This window comes from Dendrobates tinctorius, unplaced genomic scaffold, assembly GCF_039654945.1.
Source record: "Dendrobates tinctorius isolate UK_male_01 unplaced genomic scaffold, ASM3965494v1 ptg000366l, whole genome shotgun sequence".
Taxonomy (NCBI): domain Eukaryota; kingdom Metazoa; phylum Chordata; class Amphibia; order Anura; family Dendrobatidae; genus Dendrobates; species Dendrobates tinctorius.
This window is the reverse complement of record NW_027362032.1, coordinates 5,110,020-5,131,008: the sequence shown is the minus strand read 5'-3', so window position 1 is coordinate 5,131,008 and position 20,989 is coordinate 5,110,020. Positions and strand designations below refer to the sequence as shown.

The 20,989-nt window shown below is 47.0% G+C and overlaps 1 protein-coding gene across 1 annotated transcript; it reads left to right on the top strand.

Moving 5' to 3' along the window:
* The first annotated feature begins 2,637 nt into the window (after window positions 1-2,637).
* On the top strand, window positions 2,638-4,343 carry LOC141075606 (uncharacterized). The gene has a single exon (XM_073562715.1). The coding sequence runs from the start codon at window positions 2,638-2,640 to the stop codon at window positions 4,129-4,131; it is 1,494 nt and encodes a 497-aa protein (XP_073418816.1). The 3' UTR covers window positions 4,132-4,343.
* The last annotated feature ends 16,646 nt before the right edge of the window (window positions 4,344-20,989 follow it).

Genomic DNA, 20,989 nt, shown 5'->3' with positions numbered 1-20,989 from the left:
TGGCCGGCTGGCCACACCCACCTGACATTGCGCTCCTACAATACGTGGATGACCTATTGCTTTGTGCACCTGATGAGCCTAGCTGTAAAACCCATACGCTATCATTATTGATATTTTTATCAGACAATGGGTGTAAGGTCAACAGAGAGAAATTACAGTTCTGTCAACCAAAAGTTGTATTTTTAGGACATTGTCTGTCTCATGGTACCCGACACTTAACCAATGACAGAATCACAATTGTCCAACAGATGAAAGAACCAAAAACTCATAAGCAGTTGAGAGCATTTTTGGGCTTAGTTTCTTCCTGTCGCCAATGGGTCATACATGCTAGTGAACACATGCAGCCACTGTATGATTGTATCAACACAACACCCTTTCAACTGACTGATACCGCACGAACCTCATTTCAGTATCTAAAGAAGGCCATAATATCAGCCCCAGCATTAGGCATACCCAATTATGATATGCCCTTCCAACTTATGGCTGCTGAAATCAGAGGGCATGCTACTGACATTCTGACACAGAAACATGACAAAAAGAATAGACCCCTTGCATACTATTCTGCTAAGCTAGACTCTGTAGCACAAGGAACACCATCCTGTGTCAGAGCAGTTTCTGCAATTGCATTACTACTTGACAAGGTTTCTGATATTGTATTGGACAACCCACTAACTGTCTGTACCACACATGATATATACGGTATCCTGAATCAGGTTTCTGCTAAACATATTTCTATGGCCAGACAACTCAGACTACAATGTGCCTTGCTTATGCCTCCTAATGTTACGTTCACCAAAACTCAGAATCTGAATCTGGCTACACTGTTGCCAATTGCGGATTCTGAAGGGGGGGATAGATGAGGTAAATGAGGAACAATTGTCACTTTCTTTTGAACCCCCACACGAAGTTGAATATGAACATGACTGCATAGAACTGATGCTGCAAGAAGTTGTTGGCTTGCCCAATGTCACAGACACACCACTGCTAAATCCAGATTTTGTACTTTTTGTGGATGGCAGCAGATATGCCGATGACACTGGAAAATTCCACACAGGATATGCTGTGGTGTCACCACATGAGATTATTGTAGCAAAGGCACTTCCACCCCATATGTCCGCTCAGGAAGCTGAGCTAACAGCTCTGAATGAAGCATTAAAACTTTCCAAAGGAAAAACAGCAAATATCTACACTGACTCAAGATATGCCTTTGGGATAGCACATGATTTTGGGGTTTTGTGGCGCACAAGGGGTTTCATGACAGCAGCAGGAACACCCATAAAACATGCCACACTGATCAGAGAAATCCTCGAGAATGTGGCCCAGACACAGGAGGTGGCCATTATGAGGGTGCCAGCACACACCAGAAAAGACAACATGGAAGCGAAAGGCAACGAGAAAGCAGACCAGGCGGCAAAGCAAGCTGCTTTGGGAACTCCAGAAAAGGTAAACATAGTGCAACAGGATGCATTGGGATTGTTTACAGACCTACAAAAGTTCCAAGAAGACTCCGCCCAGACAGACAAGGAAACTTGGGAAAAGATGGGTGCCGAAAAAACAGACGGAATGTGGAAGAAAGATCAGAAGTACTGTTTGCCTAGGGTTTTATATCCGAGGATGGCAGAAGCAGTTCATCTTCCAACTCACATGTCCGCCAATGGAATGACACGCCTAGTCACGAACGTTTGGATTGCTCCTGGGTTTGGGAAGATGGCGCAGCTACACTGTACCACCTGTCCCATATGCCTAGCACACAATCCCGGACAAGTAGTGAAGACTCCACGGAAACACAGTCCTAGGCCGTTATATCCTTTCCAGAGACTGCAGATTGACTACATTCAACTCCCCAGAAGTGGACCATATGAATATGTTCTGGTGTGTGTTGACATGTTCTCTGGATGGCCAGAAGCCTACCCGGTGAAAACGGCTACAGCTCGAACCACTGCAAAGAAACTAGTGATGGAACTAGTACCACGATTCGGTGTACCTGAAACAATTGAATCAGACAGAGGCACACATTTTACTGCTGAGGTAATGCAAAATGTCATGCAAATGATAGGTGTAGAACAAGCATTTCATACACCCTATCACCCACAGAGTTCAGGGAAGGTAGAGAGAATGAACGGGACACTAAAATTGAAAATACAGAAAACCATGGAACAGACCCATAGACCATGGCCAGAGTGTCTCCCATTAGCATTATTCTCAGTAAGGTACACACCCACAGGGAAAACTAAACTGTCACCCTTCGAGATATTGTTTGGAAGACCACCAAACACAGGGTTGTACTACCCACAGGTTTTAACACTTAATGTGGATGGTTTGACTAGTTACGTAATCCAGTTACAAAAGCATTTAACTCAAATGCATTCTCTAGTTTTTTCTTCCATTCCAGATCCGGATAGTGTGGAAGGAACACACTGCCTACAACCTGGTGATTACGTATATGTCAAGAAACACTCCAGAAAGACGCTTGGACCCCGATACCAAGGTCCTTATCAAGTACTCTTGACAACGCCTACCTCTGTCAAGTTAGAAGGACGATCAACCTGGATCCACGCATCACATTGCAAACTAGCCACAGGAGTCAATAAGAATATATAAAAGAGCATAAAGTTTTGGTTTTTTGCATTTCCTATAATGACAGTAGCTGCATGGGACAGTTTAAATTCTCCGATGCCATTGAATAATAGGGTTATACAACATCATGAGAAATTACTGAGAGATTGGTTGAATGATACTCAGCCTCCAGCAGATTGCTGGATCTGCACGTACTCACCAGTATCAGCCACGAGTATTCCCTTTCTTGTTATCCCTGTCCCACCCGAAGAGTTATTCGCTTGGACTGACTGTTCTGACACACTCGCTAATAATTCCACAAATAATATGAAGTTATGGAATATGACTATCGGTATACCTGTTGTGGGATGGGTAGGATATCCCTGGTGGCAAGGTAACCTTTCAGGAAGTAGCACTCACCTTCAATATTTGGCATATAAGGGGGGGGCTTGGGTACCTAGGAATAGGACTCGATTAATCAACTTGGGGCAAGTTCCAACGTACGGCCTACAAGTTAGTTTTAGTGTAACTTCCCACTCTACTGATGCCTTCAAACCAATACTGCTAGAAAGAAGGTTGCATAATACGTCCTGGGAGTATTCCAATTTATTTCCCCAGGGCAATAATGAAACTTGTTTTAATATTTCAGGTAATATACCTTGCAACGAGTCATCTGGATATGAGAAAGGAACTCCCACCTGTGGAAATCCCGATGTAGGGTATTGTAGCCCTTTAGGACAACTTCCAAATTGGTGTATGCTTCAGAATGTATCTGCGTTCATAGATTTAGTCCATAGACTGGTATTACAACATTCAGCCTTATGGGATTTACCTAGTGATATGTTCTGGGTATGTGGAGACAATGCATATAAATGGTTGCCAGTAGGGGTAAGAGGTACTTGTACTCTGGGACATTTGACTCCGGCTACCTTTATCATTCCAAACCGACAATTGGATATGCAGGCAGTACCCAAACATACATTATACAAAAGAGCAGCAGATAATACACCTCGTCCTTCTGGGAGACCACATATAGTGCAGATGAGTGTGGCTAATAAAATTGTTAGTTCTATTTTTATCTATCCTATGATCACGCAAATGTGGGATAAATTGGTTAGGGCTACAGATTATTTAGATGATCAAATCTGGGATATATTGGATATACTTAACACCACTGTTGCTGTCCAGAATCAACTTATTATAGTTACTAACCAACATACCATAGTACTGGATTATTTAACGGCAGCACAGGGTGGCATGTGTCAGGTCGTCGGACCCGCTTGCTGTCATTATATAGATCCCAACAACACTATAAAGTTAAAGCTAAAATTAGAGGATGTTCAAAAACTTAGAGATCAGTATGATAAAGACAATGATCGCAATAAAGATAGTTGGTGGTCAGATACTTTCTCCTTTCTGAATCCAGTCAATTGGTTTAAGGGTATAGGAGGTTGGATAGCTGGGATTATACTAAGTCTACTACGTATTGTTGTTTGTCTCCTTGTATTATATGTATTTTTGAAACTTGTTTTTTGGTGTTTTTCTGTATGTAAGAAAAAATACAGAAACAGATGAGAAAGATAAGTTAATGACAGAACATATACCAAAGTTGATAATTGTTTTCTTTAAGTTTTAGGTTGACATCTCATTTCTGGCATGAAGGAGCGTACTCTTGTGACGACAGACGTGGCCTTAGTAACTGGGGGATGGAGAGGGTAAAAGAAGATACCTGTCTCCCTCGGGCAACCCGTCGGCCTGGGATAGTACCTGGTGAATAGGACACTATCAGCTGTCATGCAGTGTTCCAGATTGTGAAGAATAAAGATGTCAAAGGGGGGAATGATAGGAACTGAAGGAGTTAAATTGAGTTCTGTCTATGTTGCATTTTCTTGTTGAAACTTATCTTTTCTGTTCCCTTGAGAACCGAAACCAGATAACAGATAAATTCCTGTCTCTCAGCCTACATGGCTTTCTCTGTGATTGAAACAAGCTGTGAAATCATTTTTATACTGCTCATGTCTGTAAATACTAAAATTCTTTGCTATAAAAGATGGAAGCCTAACTGATAAGCCAGAGGCATCTTGGCAGGCATCCCGAGTTGTATCATACAGCTTGTGTCTGTGTAATTCTTCTCGACGGAGCTGATTTAATCAGAGACATATGGTGTCCTACACCCAAGAACATCGGTCCTTCGGGTGAAAGAAGTATCTGAAGGATCCCGACAGCACTTATAGATGAATAGCTTATATAATGAGAGGACACAGAGCAAAGGGTATAAATAGTGAGAGAATAAAGAGCTGACAGCGCATTACATCCCTGGAGTACAGATAGGAGATATAAAGTGCAGCCAGTGCTATATGGGATATCCCAGGAATACAGCACAGCCCATATAGTGTAAAGGAGGAACCATCCTAACAAGAGATGGAGATTACAGATCCTACAGACGACATGCCGGGAGTGTACAGAGAAAGATGGCAGATTCACCACTATTCCCTATTACGGGCATTTCACCCCGTCAGCTTCCTCAGAGAGGGTATGGATAAGGCCGGGGTCACACTAACCAACGCAAAATACGGTCAGTATTTTACATGCGTAATACAGATGAATGGCCCCTAAACAGTGCTCCATATGTCATCCGTAATCAAGGTGTGGTCGCGTATTTTGCGCATGTAAGAATCCGTATGTAATCCGTATGGCATCCGTATGGTGAGATTTTCTCGCCGCCTTGCAAAATGGACATATAATGGAGCCCTATGACAGGGTTTCTAACAGAAACCAAAGAATAGATATAGACACATAGAGTGCATATATAGATATATATATAATTAGAGTTGAGCGAAACGGGTCGAAAAAATTCAAAAGTCACCGACTTTTGGCAAAGTCGGGTTTCATGAAACGAAACCCGACCCTAGGATGAGGTCGGCCACGAGGTCGGCGACTTATGCGCCAAAGTCGCGTTTCAAAAGTATGTTTTGCGCTCTTTTTCAGCCAATCAGGATCCACGGACACTGTGGGCAACGTGATGACCTAGGCACCGGTCACCACCATCTTTCAGAAGGGCATGCAAGTGATTGGCTTGCTTTGGTTTGCGTCACAGGGGGTATAAAAGGGCGTGCACGCCGACCGCCATTTTACTTCTGCCGATCTTAGTATAGGGAGAGGTTGCTGCTGATTCTGTAGGGAGAGCGTTAGGCAGGGAAGAAGACAAGCGATTTGGCCTGCACAACACACAAGTCACTGTGTGTGCAGTGCAAGGGGAGGCTATATAGTGGTGTATCAGTGGTGTTGGTTGTTGGTTGTTGGGCTGCCTTTTAAGGCTTCCTGACACGCTGGCATTGCTGTTTACCCACTGCTCTGCAAACTGCTTTTTTAAAAGCAATCCAATCTCCCTTATCCTCTCGTCACTTTTGTCACAGGCAGCTGTGCCATCGAGCCTGTCACATAGCGCTCAGATATCAGTGGGCCTCACACAATCCACAAGTGTCCAGTGTCCAAAAGTGTGCGCAGAGATTCAAAATCTCCATTATCCTCTCGTCACTTTTGTCACAGGCAGCTGTGCCATCGAGCCTGTCACATAGCGCTCAGATATCAGTGGGCCTCACACAATCCACAAGTGTCCAGTGTCCAAAAGTGTGCGCAGAGATTCAAAATCTCCATTATCCTCTCGTCACTTTTGTCACAAGGCAGCTGTGCCATCGAGCCTGCCACATAGCGCTCAGATATCAGTGGGCCTCACACAATCCACAAGTGTCCAGTGTCCAAAAGTGTGCGCAGAGATTCAAAATCTCCATTATCCTCTCGTCACTTTTGTCACAGGCAGCTGTGCCATCGAGCCTGTCACATAGCGCTCAGATATCAGTGGGCCTCACACAATCCACAAGTGTCCAGTGTCCAAAAGTGTGCGCAGAGATTCAAAATCTCCATTATCCTCTCATCACTTTTGTCACAGGCAGCTGTGCCATCGAGCCTGTCACATAGCGCTCAGATATCAGTGGGCCTCACACAATCCACAAGTGTCCAGTGTCCAAAAGTGTGCGCAGAGATTCAAAATCTCCATTATCCTCTCGTCACTTTTGTCACAGGCAGCTGTGCCATCGAGCCTGCCACATAGCGCTCAGATATCAGTGGGCCTCACACAATCCACAAGTGTCCAGTGTCCAAAAGTGTGCGCAGAGATTCAAAATCTCCATTATCCTCTCGTCACTTTTGTCACAGGCAGCTGTGCCATCGAGCCTGTCACATAGCGCTCAGATATCAGTGGGCCTCACACAATCCACAAGTGTCCAGTGTCCAAAAGTGTGCGCAGAGATTCAAAATCTCCATTATCCTCTCGTCACTTTTGTCACAGGCAGCTGTGCCATCGAGCCTGTCACATAGCGCTCAGATATCAGTGGGCCTCACACAATCCACAAGTGTCCAGTGTCCAAAAGTGTGCGCAGAGATTCAAAATCTCCATTATCCTCTCATCACTTTTGTCACAGGCAGCTGTGCCATCGAGCCTGTCACATAGCGCTCAGATATCAGTGGGCCTCACACAATCCACAAGTGTCCAGTGTCCAAAAGTGTGCGCAGAGATTCAAAATCTCCATTATCCTCTCGTCACTTTTGTCACAGGCAACTGTGCCATCGAGCCTGTCACATAGCGCTCAGATATCAGTGGGCCTCACACAATCCACAAATGTCCAGTGTCCAAAAGTGTGCGCAGAGATTCAAAATCTCCATTATCCTCTCGTCACTTTTGTCACAGGCAGCTGTGCCATCGAGCCTGTCACATAGCGCTCAGATATCAGTGGGCCTCACACAATCCACAAGTGTCCAGTGTCCAAAAGTGTGCGCAGAGATTCAAAATCTCCATTATCCTCTCGTCACTTTTGTCACAGGCAGCTGTGCCATCGAGCCTGTCACATAGTGCTCAGATATCAGTGGGCCTCACACAATCCACAAGTGTCCAGTGTCCAAAAGTGTGCGCAGAAATTCAAAATCTCCATTATCCTCTCGTCACTTTTGTCACAGGCAGCTGTGCCATCGAGCCTGTCACATAGCGCTCAGATATCAGTGGGCCTCACACAATCCACAAGTGTCCAGTGTCCAAAAGTGTGCACAGAGATTCAAAATCTCCCTTATCCTCTCGTCACTTTGGTCACAGCTGTGCCATCGAGCCTGTCACATAGCGCTCAGATATCAGTGGGCCTCACACAATCCAAAAGTGTCCACTGTCCACAAGTGTGTGCAGAAATTCTAAATCTCCCCTGTCCTATAGACACCTTGTACCTTGTTTTACATTACTATATAGTTTGTTGGATTTTGTCTACATTTCTACCAAAAATGAGGAAGGCTGGGGGAAGAGGCCGTGGAATTGGGCGGGGGTTGGCAGCTGGTAATGATGGTGTTGGTGGTGGATCTGATGGTAGTGGCAAGAGCAAAATAGGACCGAATGCAGGAGATGCTGACCCTGCGTCATCGTCTGGCTACATAAGGCCTCGAACGCTTAGTTTTCTAGGAGTTGGCAAACCGCTCTTAAAGCCAGAGCATCAGGAAAAAAGTTTTGTCTTACATTGCTGACTCAGCCTCCAGCTCTATCGCCTCCTCTTCTTCAGTTGTAAAAAGTAAAAGCACTGAGTCGTCATTGGAGGCTCATGTTCATGAACCACACTTTTCCTTGTGTCCTTCACCCCAACCAAGATTGAAGGATGACGCAGGCCATACTACTGATTACTCCATGGAGCTGTTTTCACATACCATGCCTGGATTATCAAGTGAAATGGTGAATTACCCAGGCCAAGATGAATCTGACATGGAGTGCACTGATGCACAGCCGCTGATGGATGATTCTGCTGGTACATTCACTCAGAGCACTACATTGTCCTCGCAGTGTACAGAGCCAGATTCTGACCCTGATGAGACTCAGGTGCCCCTTCCCGCACACTATACCACCATACACGGTGACACAGAGGAAGGTGCACATGACATAGAAGAGGAGGTGATGGATGACCCAGTTGTTGACCCAGATTGGCATCCATTGGGGGAAGAGGGTGCTGCTTCCAATAGCTCAGATGAGGAGCATCCACAGCAGACATCGACATCGCAACAGCTGTTATCTGGCAGGCCCGGAGCACTCCAAAGACAGGTTCCAAACATCAAAAGAGTTGCTGGACAGCTTGTCCAGAGGGTCAAAAGATCACAGCGTGCTAGGCCGCAAAATGTCTGCCAAAGTAGGAAGAGTGCAGTGTGGCACTTTTTTGAACAAAATCCTCATGATCAGGCCAAGGTTATCTGTAAGAAGTGCGCAAAGACCTTTAGCCGAGGGAAAAATCTGAAAAATTTGAATACCAGTTGCATGCTTAGACATTTAACCAGCATGCACTTGCAAGCATGGACACAACACCAAACCTCAAGTGCCACATGTGCAACTGATCACAACGAAGGTAGTCAGCAACGCTACATTGTTTCCCCCACTGTAAGCCCACCGGTTAGCACAGCAGCAAATGTTGAGGTGTCGTTGCAAGACCACAGCAGTCAGGGAATCCCACTGTTATATCAACGAAAGACTGATTCTAGGCCATCAGAAAGAACACCAACTCCATCACCATCATCAACCCTCTCTCAGTCCGCCCTGTCCACCGCTACTTCCACCATATGCAGCTCTCAAGTCCAGCTCACCCTCCCAGACACTATGAGTAGGTCAAGAAAGTACTCAGTCTCTCATCCGCGTACACTGGGTTTGAACGCCCACATTGCCAAACTAATCTCGTTTGAGATGATGCCCTTTCGGTTGGTGGAAAGCCCAGCTTTCCGCGAACTCATGGCCTATGCAGTACCACGCTATGACCTACCCAGTCGCCACTTCTTCTCTCGCAAAGCCATCCCAGCCCTCCACCATCATGTGAAAGACCGCATTGTCCATGCACTCAAGCAGTCAGTGAGCGGAAAGGTGCACCTCACAACTGATGCATGGTCCAGTCGGCATGGCCAGGGCCGTTACGTGTCCATCACTGCGCACTGGGTTAATGTGGTGGATGCAGGGTCCACAGGGGACAGCGGTGGTGGGACAGTGCTGCCTAACCCACGGTATAGGAAACAGTTGGCTGTAGGCGTTCGACCCTCCTCCTCCTCCTCCTCCTCCTCCTCCAGAAGCGAAAGCTCGTCCACAGAGCGCAGTCGTACGAGCACTCCATCTGCAGCTGCCACTGTTGCACACGATGTGTCCCCCTATCGAGCAGCTAGTGGAAAGCGTCAGCAGGCTGTGTTGCAGATGATGTGTTTGGGCGACAGACACACCGCCGAGGTGCTGGCCGAGTACTTGAAGCGACAAACTGAGTCATGGCTGGGCAGTGTACATCTTGAGGCAGGCAAGGTAGTTAGTGATAACGGCCGTAATTTTGTGGCAGCCATAGTCCTTTCAAAACTCAGCCACATACCTTGCTTGGCTCACACCTTGAACCTGGTGGTGCAGTGCTTCCTCAAAAATTATCCGGAGTTAACAGCCCTGCTCCAGAAGGTGCGAAGACTGTGCGCGCACATCCGCCGGTCGCCTGTACACTCCGTTCGTATGCAGAAGCTGCAGCGATTGCTCCACCTTCCCAACCACCGCCTCATTATCGACATTGCAACAAGGTGGAACTCCACCCTGCACATGGTGGAGCGGCTGTGCGAGCAGAGGCAGGCCATAATGCATTTGTGGGAGGATACACGGCCAGGCACTTTGAGAGCAGACATGGAGTTGACAGGCATGCAGTGGTCGAAGCTGAAAGACCTTTGTAAAGTCCTTCAGTGTTTTGAGGAATGCACACGGCTGGTAAGCGTAGACGACGCCATCCTATGCATGAGCATCCCACTTATGCGTCTGCTCATGCAAACTTTGACGCACCTTAAGGAGCAGGCGTCTGCAGCCAATGTTGATGAGGAGGAAGAGGAGGAGGGAATCCTTGATGACATTCAGCCATTGTCTGCTCAGGGACCTCTCCTGGACGAGGTGGAGGAAGAAGAGGAGGAGGAGGAGGATGATGGGGATGATTACTTAGGGGAGGAGGATGCATCTCGTGGGGCAAGTGAAAATGTTGGCGTGGCAAGGTCTGGTACAGGGTTTGTGCGTGACTGGAGGGATGTGGATTTGCCAGAAAGTGCTCCTCCACCCAGCACTCGCAGTGCATCATTGACACCGGGAACATTGGCCCACATGTCAGATTATGCCTTGCGGATCCTAAAAAGGGACCCCCGCATTGCCAAAATGATGAACGATGACGACTACTGGTTGGCCAGCATCCTGGATCCACGCTATAAAGGCAAATTACAAAACATCATGCCACAGGAGAACCTTGACCTAATATTGGCTAATAAACAAGCAACTCTGGTAAATCGGTTGCTTGAGGCATTCCCAGCACACAGCAGCGGTGATGGTTCTCACACGAGCCGTACGGGCCGGGGGCAGCTTGGCATAGGTGTTCGTGGTGCACACAGCAGAAGTGGCGTTGGAGACAGGGGTTTCATGACAATGTTGTGGACTGATTTTTCAAATACCGCTCACACAACTGGTAATACTGCATCGATGGAAAGTGACAGGAGACAGCAGTTGTCAACTATGGTTACAAACTACTTTTCCTCCCATATCGATGTTCTCCCACACAGGTCATTCCCCTTTGACTATTGTTCCGCTAAACTGGACACCTGGCCTGAATTGGCCCAATATGCCTTACAGGAGCTCGCTTGCTCAGCTGCAAGTGTGCTATCGGAAAGAGTCTTCAGTGCAGCTGGATCAATCCTGACAGAAAAAAGGACCCGTCTGTCAACCCAAAATGTGGATGATCTAACCTTCATTAAAATGAACCACGCATGGGTTTCCAAGGGTGACAGAAAAATGGCTTGCTTTGGTCCACCTCTTCCTGGTACTTCACTTATTTCGCCTTTTGCATCAGATGAATGTCCAACATCAACATATGCCACTTTCTAAAACTCCCTAACTGTGCTGCCTCCCCCCCCATGGCCGGGGTCAACACCTAGCGCATGACACCGTGCGAGTGCCGTTGCCCTGGACAGGTGGGTAGGCCGACTCTTGGGCGCGGGCACTGGCACAGGGTCCCTCATAGTGCGATCAAGTGTCTCTGACGGTGGTGGTGCACACCCGCCATCAGACACACCGCTGTACTATGAGGGGCCCAGTGCCAGTACCGACGCCCACGAGTGGGCCCCCCTTGCTTGGGCAGGGCCCCAGCATTTGCAATCTTTACCTCTCCCTGCTCCTCCGCTGTGTAATCTGGGCCGTCAAATCCATACTGGGCCTAACACCGTCTGAGCCTGCCTCCTGAGACATATATTTTGAATGTGTACGCTATCCACACATGTTATCCAGGGATACGGTACCCTTTCTAACCTTTGTGCAATCACGTGCAATCCATACTGGGCCTAACACCGTCTGAGTCTGCCTCCTGAGACATATATTTTGAATGTGTACGCTATCCATACATGTTATCCAGGGATACGGTACCCTTTCTAACCTTTGTGCAATCACGTGCAATCCATACTGGGCCTAACACCGTCTGAGCCTGCCTCCTGAGACATATATTTTGAATGTGTACGCTATCCATACATGTTATCCAGGGATACGGTACCCTTTCTAACCTTTGTGCAATCACGTGCAATCCATACTGGGCGTGAGAACGGCTGGCGAGCTGTTAAGCAAGCTACAGCACCTGTCCAGACAAGTACAGGGATTCCCTAGCGAGGAGACTTATTTGATTGTTTTCAATGTTGGGACAGCAATTTTTGGGGAGCACTATACTCTGGAGAATGATAGATGGGGCCCACCATACACTGGAACATTCCAAAGGTGGACATCAGACACTGGAGCAGCATTTACAGGGCCCATTATACACTAGAGCATTAGAAATGGGGCCCATTATGTTTGGAGCATTATTTGGGCCCATAAGACAGTGGAGCTTCATCCATGGGGACCAACATATACTGTAGCATTATGTGGAGCTCATCATATACTGTTTCAAACATTATATGGGACCAATGATTCTGTATGGAGAAATAGATGGGCCTCGTCATGAGATGTAAAAAGTGAGGTATTTTTCATTGTACTATACCGCTATTTATCTGCCGTATCGGAGCATGATGAGTTGTGGTATGTGTTAAAGGGGCGCTCTTTCGCCCAGGGCACATGAAAACCTGGAGCCAGCCCTCCCCCCCCACAGTTTGTAGCCAAATAACCCCCATTTTTCAGTGCGTAACTTGTATTATGAAGTTAATTAAGGTTGACAAGCTTAAGTAAGAAGAATTGATGCTTTTGGCATTCAAATGGGCACTGTAGGTGTGTTTCCTGTCCTCCTCTCACTGCCGACTTTTATTCCCCATTGACTTACATTGGGTTTCGTGTTTCGGGACGACCCCGACTTTTCCCTATAATCGGACGATCTTGCTCGACCCGACTTTTGGAAAAGTCGGGTTTCACGAAACGAAACGCGACCCTAAAAAACCAAAAGTCGCTCAACTCTATATATAATGTATTCTATGTGTCTATATCTATTCTTTCGTTTCATTATTAAACCTGTCAGTGTGAGTTTACTGTATAGCGCACTGAACTGCCGGCTTTGCTAAAAGACACCAGGTGCGTATTTCTCGCAAGTCACATGTGTGGTCCGTGTGTAATCCGTATTTTTTGCGCACCCATAGACTTGCATTGGCGTACTACGGACGTACTACTAGTACGCTGACAATCGCAGCATGCGATTGGCACGGAGCCTAGAATACGGATGAGAAATATACGGCTGGTGCGAGTGACCCCATAGAGAATCATTTGTCCGTGTCTAATGCGTGCTTTTAGCGCCTCTCACTCGGCCATATTCCTCGCCAGTGTGACCCCGGCCTAAGTGTTTCCAACACACCAAGATCCTGCACTAATCCAGGCAAGGGGAGTAACTCTGGGGTAAAGTGGGGGTGTTCCTAAAGGAATTGGGCCTGTTCCCCGGTCATATCTTCCCCAGTGAAGCAGGAGGATCAGGATGAAAACCTGTTGGTAAGACCAAGATGAATAATGCTGCATAGAGCCATCTGGTAGCGATCAATCAGGTGAAGTGATAGTGAGGGGGGTCCGGAAACAAAACAATGCAGGTGAAAAGAGCCAAATGTGACCCCACCAAGTGACCAGTGAGAGTGCAACTGTGCAACGGGTAAGAAAAGAGAATAAACAGTGATATAGTAAAGATATAAAGAGAGAAGCAGCTTAATAACAGTGATGATAATAAAATCTATGGGAAGTGTTTGTGGTGAAGTGTATACACTCCTAGAAATGTTTCCTCTACAGTATAGAGATATAAATGATCAGTATTAGGAGGTGTAACAAAGAGGAATCTGTTATTTTATAGAGAGAATGTAATGAGCAATAAATGACGGGAATAATCGGGAATGAAATTGTTATTAATAATATAATGAGATCCCAGCACCTGACACTTCCCGGGATATATGGGCAGGGCCGGCGTCAGCACCCGGTGCTGGGCAAATGCCGGGGCCCTGGCAAGACGTGGGGGCCCATTCACGCTGTCTGGTAATCGATACCCGCGGCCGCCGCCACGCCCCCCCATGTACAGTCATGGCCAAAAGTTTAGAGAATGACACAAATATTAATTTTTACAAAGTCTACTGCTTCATTTTTTCTAATGGAAATTTGCATATACTCCAGAATGTTATAAAGAGTGATCAGCTTAACAGCAATTACTTGCAAAGTCAATATTTGCCTAGAAAATTAACTTTATCCCCAAAACACATTTCAGCATCATTGCAGCCCTGCCTTAAAAGGACCAGCTAACATCGTTTCAGTGATTGCTCCATTAACACAGGTGTGGGTGTTGATGAGGACAGGGCTGGAGATCAATCTGTCATGATTAAGTAAGAATGACACCACTGGACACTTTAAAAGGAGGCTGGTGCTTGGCATCGTTGTTTCTCTTCTGTTAACCATCGTTATCTCTAAAGAAACACGTGCCGTCATCATTGCACTGCACAAAAATGGCCTAACAGGGAAGAGTATTGCAGCTAGAAAGATTGCACCTCAGTCAACAATCTATCGCATCATCAAGAACTTCAAGGAGAGAGGTTCCCTTGTTGCCAAAAAGGCTCCAAGGCGCCCAAGAAAGACCAGCAAGCACCAGGACCGTCTCTTAAAAGTGTTTCAGCTGCGGGATCGGGCTACCAGCAGTGCAGAGCTTGCTCAGGAATGGCAGCAGGCACTGTGAGGCGGAGACTCTTGGAGCAAGGCCTGGTCTCAAGGAGGGCAGCAAAGAAGCCACTTCTCTCCATAAAAAACATCATGGACAGACTGATATTCTGCAAGAGGTACAGGGAGTGGACTGCTGAGGACTGGGGTAAAGTCATTTTCTCTGATGAATCCCCTTTTCGATTGTTTAGGACATCTGGAAAGCGGCTTATTCGGAGAAGACCAGGTGAGCGCTACCACCAGTCTTGTCTCATGCCAACTGTCAAGCATCCTGAAACCATTCATGTGTGGGGTTGCTTCTCAGCTAAGGGAAAAGGCGCTCTCTCAGTCTTGCCTAAAAACACAGCCATGAATAAAGAATGGTACCAGAATGTCTCCCAAGAGCAACTTCTCCCAACCGTCCAAGAGCAGTTTGGCGATCAACAATGCCTTTTTCAACATGATGGAGCACCTTGCCATAAAGCAAAGGTGATAACTAAATGGCTCAGGGAACAAAACATAGAGATTTTGGGACCATGGCCTGGAAACTCCCCAGATCTTAATCCCATTGAGAACTTGTGGTCAATCATCAAGAGACGGGTGGACAAACAAAAACCTTCAAATTCAGAAAAAATAAAAGCATTGATTTTGCAAGAATGGACTGCTATCAGTCAGGATTTGATCCAGAAGGTGATTGAGAGCATGCCAGGGAGAATTGCTGAGGTCCTGAAGAAGAAGGGTCAACACTGCAAATATTGACTTGCTGCATTAACTCATTCTGTCAATATAACCTTTTGTTACTCATAATATGATTGCAATTATATTTCTGTATGTGATAAAAACATCTGACAAACACACATAAAAACCAGAGGGCAGCAGATCATGTGAAAATATAATATTTGTGTCATTCTCTAAACTTTTGGCCATGACTGTACTGACCCCATCCTCACCCTGCCAGAGACCCCACCGGCCACAGCAGCCCTGATAAATCCCAGCAATGACAACACTCCTGCTGGGCTTCTTGGCACGCACAGGACCTGCAATGAGGTCACAGGAGGGGAGGAGTCAGGGGTCACATGATCAGGGTCCTCAGTGTGCAGGACTCTGCTGTGCTGGTTGTCATGGTGCTGGATGAGAGGAAGTTTATGTGTGGGGTCAGGAGGGGTTTACAGGGGGGATGTTGCAGAGCTGTGTGTGTATACGAGGTCTGGGGAGCGGACGTGTGGGGAGCAGAGCAGCATGTGTACGAGGTGTACAGAGCCGAGCCACATGTGTACGAGGTGTGGAGATCAGAGCTGTGTGTGTACAAGGTGTACAGAGTGGAGCCATGTGTGTACGAGGTGTGGAGATCAGAGCCGCGTGTGTACAAGGTGTACAGAGCGGAGCCATGTGTGTACGAGGTGTATGGAGCGGAGCCGTGTGTGTACGAGGTGTACGGAGCGGAGCCGTGTGTGTACGAGGTGTACGGAGCGGAGCCGTGTGTGTACGAGGTGTACGGAGCGGAGCCGTGTGTGTACGAGGTGTGGAGATCAGAGCTGCGTGTGTACGAGGTGTGGAGATCAGAGCTGCGTGTGTACGAGGTGTACAGAGCGGAGCCGTGTGTGTACGAGGTGTACGGAGCGGAGCCGTGTGTTTACGAGGTATATGGAGCGGAGCCGTGTGTACGAGGTGTACGGAGCGGAGCCATATGTGTACGAGGTGTGGGGAGCAGAGCCGCGTGTGTCCGAGGTGTACGGAGCGGAGCCGCGTGTGTCCGAGGTGTACGGAGCGGAGCCCTGTGTGTCCGAGGCGTGGAGAGCAGAGCCGCGTGTGTACGAGATGTACGGAGCAGAGCCGTGTGTGTACGAGGCGTGGGGAGCAGAGCCGCGTGTGTACGAGGCGTGGGGAGCAGAGCCGCGTGTGTACGAGGTGTACGGAGCGGAGCCGCGTGTGTCTGAGGTGTACAGGGCAGAGCCGCATGTGTACGAGATGTGGGGAGCGGAGCCGTGTGTACGAGTGGTGGGGAGCCGAGCCACGTGTGTACGAGGTGTGGGGAGTGGAGCAGCGTGTGTACGGAGAGGAGCTGCATGTGTACGAGGTGTATGGAGCGGAGCCGCGTGTGTACGAGGTGAGCGGAGCAGCATGTGTATGAGGTGTACGGAGCAGAGCAGTATGTGTGGGGAGCGGAGCCGCGTGTGTAAAAGGTGTGGGGAGCGGAGCCGGAAGTGTACTGAGCGGAGCCGTGCGAGGTGTATGGTGGGAAGCATTCAAACCTCTCAACCGTCTCAGGTCCAGCCGGACAGTCCCGATTTTGAGAGAGACTGCCCCAGCCGGGAGTTTACTTTTCCCACGGACACAGGAGTACACGGCGGAGCCCTGAGAAGCACTTTAAAACTCGCATGTGACTTTCTACCGGAAGTGTCGTGCTGGAAACTGACCGGAAATTAGGTAATTTTGGGAGGAGATTGTGACGGATCCATGGAGGCACTTCAGGGAATGCTTCAGATCCATCATCGTGTCCTCTGACAGCGTGAACAGCGGGATCGCCTTGGACTCGGGGATGTCGGCCATGTGAGCGGATCATGATCTGTCCTGCATCGGGAGGCTCAGGTGGGCACTACAATGGCAGCCGGGCTGCTATGGTATCTCTATAGAAGCTTTATTTCTCTCTGTTTCTTTCTCTGTTCTTTCTTTCTCTCTCTGTTCTTTCTTTCTGCTCTCTTTCTTTCTTTCGTTCTTTCTTTCTTTCTCTCTTTCTCCGTTCTTTCTTTCCTCTCTTTCTCTCTCTGTTCTTTCTTTTTCTCTCTCTCTGTTCTTTCTTTCTTTGCCATCTTTCTTTCCCTCTCTATGTTCTTTCTTTCTCCCTCTTTGTTCTTTCTTTCTGTTAGAGAAAGTCCTAATGGAGAGTTGGAAGAGCCGGACCAAACTGCAGACAATCCTCTAAAGCTGAGGTCGAAGTTTATTCAGAGATACATGGCAAAACAGAACAGAAAGTCAGAGAAGTTAAAATATGTGGGCAAAAACAGGAATTCAGACGGGCAGAGATTCGCTAGGAAGTCTAGTGATGTTAAGGCCCCGAGCTAGATTGCAGGTGCCTTTTATACATTATGCAAAGAAGGCTGTATACATATTATAGCAAAAGGGCGTATATGGTTACATCATATCTTTTTGGACTAAGGAAGAAGTGGCACAACATTACATCAGTAATTAACTTTTCACCAGACCATATTAAAAACCACATAAATCCAATATTATCTCTAACTACTGTCATTAATCTTATTACTGCTGTTAGACTAAACCCATAAATTCTTACATTTGACAATTGCAGAAGTCTGTTTCCTACTAACACTATCATGAATACACATATTTTCCATATATTTGTTGGTTTTAGTTTCTCATTGCCCTAAGGCTGATCCAATTTACCTGTAGGCACATCTACTAAATTTGTTAATGGGCATGATCTCATTTTACATCCTCCATCTGCTTTCACAGAGTACATCGTATTATTTCTATTGTAAGTCTCTAGTCTCAAAATCAATGATCCATTGAGCCATTCTCTGTGAATTAATACCTGAAGCTTTTCCTTTCAGCAAAGTTTTTAAAGTGACATGCAGGGTTTGTAAAATTAAAGGAGCAAATCCCACTATATGTCTCACTTGATTCATAGTCCAGTGCACGCCCAGTAGGTGCTTCATGCACAGAGTGAATCCTTTTTCCACAGGTGTAAGCAACCTAGAGTAGTAACCTAGGGCATACAACTGACTAGACACTTCTGGGCTTTCTTTGGGCCATTTTTGTAGAAGCACAGAAGAAATAGAGACATCACCGGTATGAGTCTGAATGTAAAAAGGCTGGGAAGGGTCAGGGTTAACCAATGCGGCAGCTGCCGTAAGGGCGCACTTCAATCCCTCAAAAGCCTGTAAGGCGGCTCCCTCCACATTGACAGGTGCAAAATCATCATTAACATCTTTCAATAAATCATACAGTGGTTTAGCCAGATAAGCAAAATCTTCAATAAATTCTCTGGAAAAGTTGATAAGACCCAAAAATTTTCTGAGCTCAATGACATTAGTTGGTAGGGGAACAGCCTGAATAGCTTTAACCCTATCATGCATGGGTTTCTTTCCTTCTACTGAGACAGACACACCCAGAAATTTAACCTCTGATTTCATCAATTGTACTTTATCTAGACTCATTTTGAGTCCTGCATCTTGTAAAGTCTGACAAACATTTCTAAGGGTTTCTCTGTGTTCACATTCATCGACAGTTTGTATCAATAGATCATCCACATACTGTAAGACTTTGTCTCCGTAACCAAGGGGTTCTAACACTTGAGCCAATGCCTGATGGAAATCCACAGAACTGTGAAATCCCATGGGCAACTGCGTGAACAAGTATTGCACATTCTCGAAAGTGAATGCGAAGTGGAGGGCAGATTCAGGTGTTAGGGGTACTGAGAAAAAGCCATTTGCAATGTCCAAACAAGAAAACACTTTACAATCACTCCGCAGCTGATTGAGATCCACAATTCAGGGAACCTTTCCTTCAATACATTTTTCAAAGCATCATTGTCAGCCTTTTCAACATTTTCATTAGCACCTAATCCGAAGCTAGCAATGGGTAATTTGTGACTCTCCTCATACTCCTCCACAAGTACAATTACAGAACAGATAGTGGCTTCTTTGTTCCGCCACAAGACTTTGTTACATAAATCAACAACAATTCCCATTGCTCCCAAAACATCAGTTCCCAAAATAGTGGACCGTAACTGTGGGTTTACCCAAAAAGCGCATCGAAGACCCCTTTGCTTCGATCCCCCTGTGTCCTGAAATCTCAGGTTCACTGGACGACTTTTTACTGCTTGAATACAGGAGCCCTCAAATCCTACCAACGTGGTAGCATTCTCAGGCAGTCCAGGGGGTGACTGCAATTTGTGTCTTGTTGTTGAAACTGAGGCTCCTGTATCGATGAGGATGTCTTCCCACGGCAACCCCTCTATTCTCCTTCTGACATAAGGTCTACCGTCCCTGCCCAGGGAAAGGGGGGCAAGGAGGGTAAGGGGAACAGGGAGAGCACTCCATCAATCAGTGTTACCTGCCGTGGTAAGCCCGAAAAATCCATTATCCCCATCTGGACACGGCTTCCGTCCAACAGCTGCCACCTCCGCCCCAAAGAGATCCTTAGTCAGGGTCCGGTCCTCATGTTCTCGTAGCTCCTTGATCAGGGGAGCGTAGGGACGAGGAGGAGTGACCCCTCCCTGAATAGCATGGACCTCCGGGCGCGGATGAGTGAAAGCCGTTGGGGAAGGAGCAGGAGCAGAAGGCTCCTGTGAGACTGGGTTAACCATTTGAAGACCGTTGTACTGCTGATACTGCCTAGGGTCATTCACTGCTGGATACAGAGGTCTAACTTCGAAAGGTGGTCTAGAGAACTCCCGGAGCTCTCGGGATATAGGCCCTGGCACAAAGTTGGGACAAAAACGTTTAAAGTGTCCCAACTGTCCGCAAAAATAACACAAGGGAGGACCTCTCATGGGATCCCGTGGGGGCTCGGCCGAACGGGACCTGCCCATTCTCGGTACCTGGCCGTAACCCCTGGAACTCCTGGCCTCCTCAAATCAGCAGATACACCCCGAGGTGAATGGTATGCAAAAACATTAGACTCATCACCCTTCACCTCGGATTGCATTGTCCTAACATTAGTTAATAAAGCCTCAACCACGTCTTCAATGGATTCAGCATTTTGCAAAACTCCTGATTTAAAAACTTCTAAGGGAACCTTTTTTTACAAATTGTTCCATCTTAGCAAATTTATCACCCTGGTCCATAGTGTCTAAGGTCTTATTAAACACCACGCACCAGGCTGCAACCCATTTATCTGCCTCCATCCTGAGATCACTCCCCTTTTTAATTTTAAAAGAATCTAACAATGCCGGAGAGGGCTTTCTCCCCCCTAACTTCTGTGAAATCACAAACTTCATTCTTCCCTGCGGCTCTGTCAGATCACACCCTTCGCCAGCTGGGCTCGAAGATGAGACATGAACTCAGGGTGCACAAAAGACATGAAATAACGGGAAGCATCCTCCCTAGATTTAATTTGGAATTTATCAAGCCATGATTCAAAGCCAAGGACATTACGAAACACTCCCATACTTTCCTCCCAATTAGGCAAATTTTTAATAAATTTAAGATGGACCAGGGACATCTGACCAGGACTCTTTCTCGGGGTAGAGGCAGTGTCGGCGTTAAATTTAAAATCTACCTG